Source organism: Alligator sinensis, unplaced genomic scaffold (genome assembly GCF_000455745.1).
Source record: "Alligator sinensis unplaced genomic scaffold, ASM45574v1 scaffold76_1, whole genome shotgun sequence".
Taxonomy (NCBI): Eukaryota; Metazoa; Chordata; order Crocodylia; family Alligatoridae; genus Alligator; species Alligator sinensis.
The window spans coordinates 3933852-3938173 of NW_005841865.1; the positions used below are offsets into that span (position 1 = coordinate 3933852).

General features: G+C 38.3%; 1 protein-coding gene across 5 annotated transcripts in view; it reads right to left on the bottom strand.

Moving 5' to 3' along the window:
• SULF2 (sulfatase 2) overlaps window positions 1–4322 on the bottom strand; it is a 201816-nt gene that overhangs the window by 55839 nt on the left and 141655 nt on the right. For 3 of the 5 annotated variants that reach the window (XM_006016705.2, XM_025191739.1, XM_025191744.1), the window contains one exon: window positions 2569–2720. The exons of the other annotated variants lie outside the window; for them this stretch is intronic. In XM_006016705.2, coding sequence (XP_006016767.1) covers window positions 2569–2720 — 152 coding nt within the window. The remainder of the gene's footprint in view (window positions 1–2568; window positions 2721–4322) is intronic. 5 annotated transcript variants of the gene reach the window in all.

Consider the following 4322-nt stretch of genomic DNA (forward strand, 5'->3'; position numbering starts at 1 on the left):
TGGGTGATTCGGCAGCAGCCGAATCCCCAAATCAGATTTGGCCAAATTGATTCCGGACAGTGATTCGAATCACCGAATCAAATCACTGTTCCCTAAATCGGCCAAATCCAAATCCGAGGCAAATACTAGCTGCTTCGCGCAGGCCTACTTGTTAGGAGAATCCAAATATGACTGCATAAGATAAAGTTAAAATGTAAGGAAGTGGAAAAGTAAAACTGAGCGCACCTACATGAGACGCTACAGCGACATAGTGTCAGTAGGCACAAACTGTGACACCCATGCTGTGTCACTGTAGCAATGAGCTATGGCGATGTAGACCCTAAAAATAACAGTGCACCGCCAGAACTGCCCAGTACCCGCGGGTACTGTGCTTTCAGGGGCACGTGTAGATACGCCCACTGACTAGCAAATTTTTGGATTAGAGTTTTAAAAATGATTGATGATTCCGGTTGCCTCAAACAAATACATTTGGGTGCAAAATTTGAGACACCTTGATATGGCCTGATTTTCAGAATGTGGTTTACTCACTGGCCCCTTTTGAAAAATGTTAGTCTGCAATGATAAATGTGAGAGTTAACAATGAATAAACTAGGGTGGTTTTTTTTTAAATGTAATGGATTGAAAGTATAAGAAGTATTTCTAACAAACAGAACTTCCGTTTTGAAAAATATAACTCTTATCCTGGCATTGACTCTTTAACTTTAAACTTTCAGTCAAATTTGGATTACACAGCTTTCAATTTTACAACTAATAGATCAACTGTTCATACAACCACTAAGGGGTTTTGCCAACTTATACGTGAGTGGAGACATACAAGTTGGGGAAAAAAAAGATATTTCTTGTATAAAAGTAGAAAGGGTCATTAAAACAATCTCTTTGAAGACAGGTCCCTTACTGGAAAATGTAGTCACCGGAAGAAAAAAAAATAATAATAAAGAAGAGCAAGGAAATGTGTTCAGTCATATTTTTTCAACTTCTGATTGATTCCTGATATCTAAATGTTGCCATCAGTACATGTTGCTGCTTTGCAGACTACTGTCAATAAAATACAGCAGCAATTTATATGCAAAGACAAGAAGGTCAACTGGAACATTCATTTTCTAACAGAATTTTGTGGAATAAAAGGGGATACATAAGAATGATGAATATCACAAAATGAAAATGCACATGTTTTCGAAGTGCTGGAAATAGCAAATAGAGCTGAAGGTTTTGGGGAGTGTCATTTCTCGCACTGGCTCCTTTGATACAATGGGAAACTGTAACCATTAAAAATAATTTACTTAATACTGTCTCATGTATGTAAGAGATTTCCATCACAATATTTCTGGTAATTTAGCAGCTAAAAGCACTCCCATCCTTAACAGGCTAGAAAGGAAATAGGAGGGAGACATCATTTTGTTCCCGAGTTGTCCTTCCCTCTCCACAATTGGTAATAGAAAATGATACCTTAGAAACATGTTACGTTTAGCTTCCAACACAAGGCATGTTAAACTCAAAAGCAAAGAAACATTTTCTAAGTATGTGCCATCACCAAATCAAAATACCACCACGAGTATGTGTGTTGCCTGTAAGTGTGTAAGTCGAGCCTGACAAGGAGTATGATGGCAAAATGAAAATTAACATTATTAAACATTTTGTTAATCCAAAGGTAGGTGATGTCATTTTGCTGATATGTACTTCTTTCCCTCCTTTTTCACTCTTATACCATTTCTTTCAGGTTCCAGTTTTCTAACCAAAGCTGTTTACCGATAAATTATTTACAGACATAAATCACAGACTCTGCAACCTACTTTAGAAAATCATACAAGCTGTGCGCCTTGGCAAATGCACATGTTTTGCTCAAGTAAACATACTCTTCACTTGCAGTCATTTATCTATGAGAGCTATAAAATGTTTTAGATGAGAAAAGAAGCAGTGGAGTTGCGTCAGGGTACGGGTATCACAACACTGTGAGCTCAGTCACGGTGAAGTGCAACCACAAGTACTTCAGTACCATTCATGTGTGCCCTTCTGAAGTCTGAGTGAATATACCATATTTCACGGTATTATAGATTCCCCTAAATTAGCCTACTATGATGATGAAATGATTTCTCTCCAATAAATAAATAAATAATTTATATAAAACACAAGACAAAAAACCCCCTATAGGTAGAGGGCATCAGTTTTTAATCTCATTTACACTCCACTGAAATAAATTTTACATTGGTGTAACGGACCTTAGTCTGGCCCAACATTTGTTAATTGAATTACCTGGCAGTGGAATACAAGTCATGATGCAATTAAATCCATTTCTCAGCTTGCAAGACATATTGAAGCTTTTACAGTCTCAGGATGGCTACCTTATGCTCCCATTGCTGCTAAGAACATTTTAAATAACACGACACAAAAGAAATGAAAAGATAGTATTCAGTATGAAGGACCTGCCTCATGAACTGAAGCTGGTTTTATGACCAATGGCTTTCAAATATGAAAAGAAAGCTTTAAATAGACTGAATCCAGAAAGTGTATATAGCCTCCTTACAATCATGTCCAAGGGGGTAAAAATCAAAGTAAAGCAATAGGACCTACCCTGGAGTAGTCAAATCCATGTTTCTCCTTTACTCCATTTCTACAGAGAGTGTAGTTGTAAAAACGAGAATTTTTAAGTAATCCAACCCATTCTTTCCAGCCAGGAGGCACATAGGAGCCATTATATTCATTAAGGTACTTTCCAAAGAAAGCTGGAGGTAGAAAAAGGAAAGTATAGTAATTAGGTATAATACAAACTCTTCAGAGATGCTGTATTTTACCCCACTTCTTCAGTTTTTGCCTCCTACGTACAGAATGCTCATTTTCTTCTTCCAGGCACATTTAACACAACAACCTGCGAGATGTTTTAGGAAATCTGCTTGCTACTTTCACTGCATTTCAGAGGTCCCTAATATTGTGGATCTTTTTTTTTTTTTTTTTTTTTTTTTTACAAACCACCTATGTAAGAAATAAATGAAACTAGACTAAACTGAGAAGTGAAATAACAGCTAAGTTCCTGGAATGGCTCAGGATAGTCATACTCATATTCATGACACTCATACTCATACTCAGTGAAAATGAGCAAAATATGTTTAAAATAGTGCCAATTGCCACATTATCTCATCCTACACTGAAACACCCAATTTAGCTGCACTCTTCATATTGGCTACACCCACTTAAACTGTCTCCACCTCAGTAACTCACAGAAATAGTGAGTTCAGCAGCATGAGGCTGGGGCTGGGAGAAGCTGCAACAAATGAGGTTCACCCAGTGATTGAGATTTCAAACTGCGGGCTTAAAAGAAATGAAACAGCCTGCTTGGCAGAAGCACAGACACACAGGGTATATGTATCATTAAAGAGAGCTAGGCAGGCACATGAGCCTTCCTCCCAGAAGAGCTATTCATGCTAGCCAGGCTCCTGTAAGCCACAGATGCACTGACACAAATTACAGAGAATGGTTAAGAGAAATGCAAACCGTCTGAATTATAAAGGGAAAGCGCATATTCCCCAATGTTATAATATGCCTAATGATGCTTTCCCAGTATTTCCTTTTTAAAAAGTTAATTTAACAGCACACATATTTCACTATATACATAATTAGCATGTGAGCACAGGGGTTGCTCTATTCAGTGCATGAATCCTCTAGCCACTTTGATAAGACCTCATGGCAAAATTCTGGCGTTGGATCCACAGAGTGGAGTACAACCCTGCTATCTGATTTGCCTTCCATGTTTAAAACTCTCCTGGATCTCAGCTCTTTAGTGATGTTTCTCCATTAACGGGCTAGGGCTCAGACCTTGACATACTTTCCACCTGAGATTATACAGATTTTTGAAACCAGATAGTTAACATGGCAGTTCAGGCTGATGTTCTGTCAATGGACGTGTGTGTGTATGTAGGCACAGCAGACGAGAAGCATTTCTGATGTGAGCTTAGCATTTTGACCTAGATCTGCAGAGCTCTGATATTCAAAGAAACCCAAAAGACTTGGACACGATTCTCAATGCCCCCCCAAATTTGACTGAAACTGGGTATCTATACTCCTAAGGAAGTTTTAAAAATTTCAGTCTTAAGTGCCTGATTCTGATCTTCCTTGCACTTGTGAGAACAAGTCTATGCCATGGAAGTCATTGGACTAGATCTTTAACTGAGGTATAGTGGCAAAGCTCTAGTTAAGTCACTTAACTTATACCCATTTATGGCAGCTGAGCATATGTCCTGCAGGGAGTTACAGTGATCTAAAACTAATGACAGAGAGAAATCCTTCTCACCCACTTTTCACACAGCTTCTGCTTTACAAGACACAGCAGG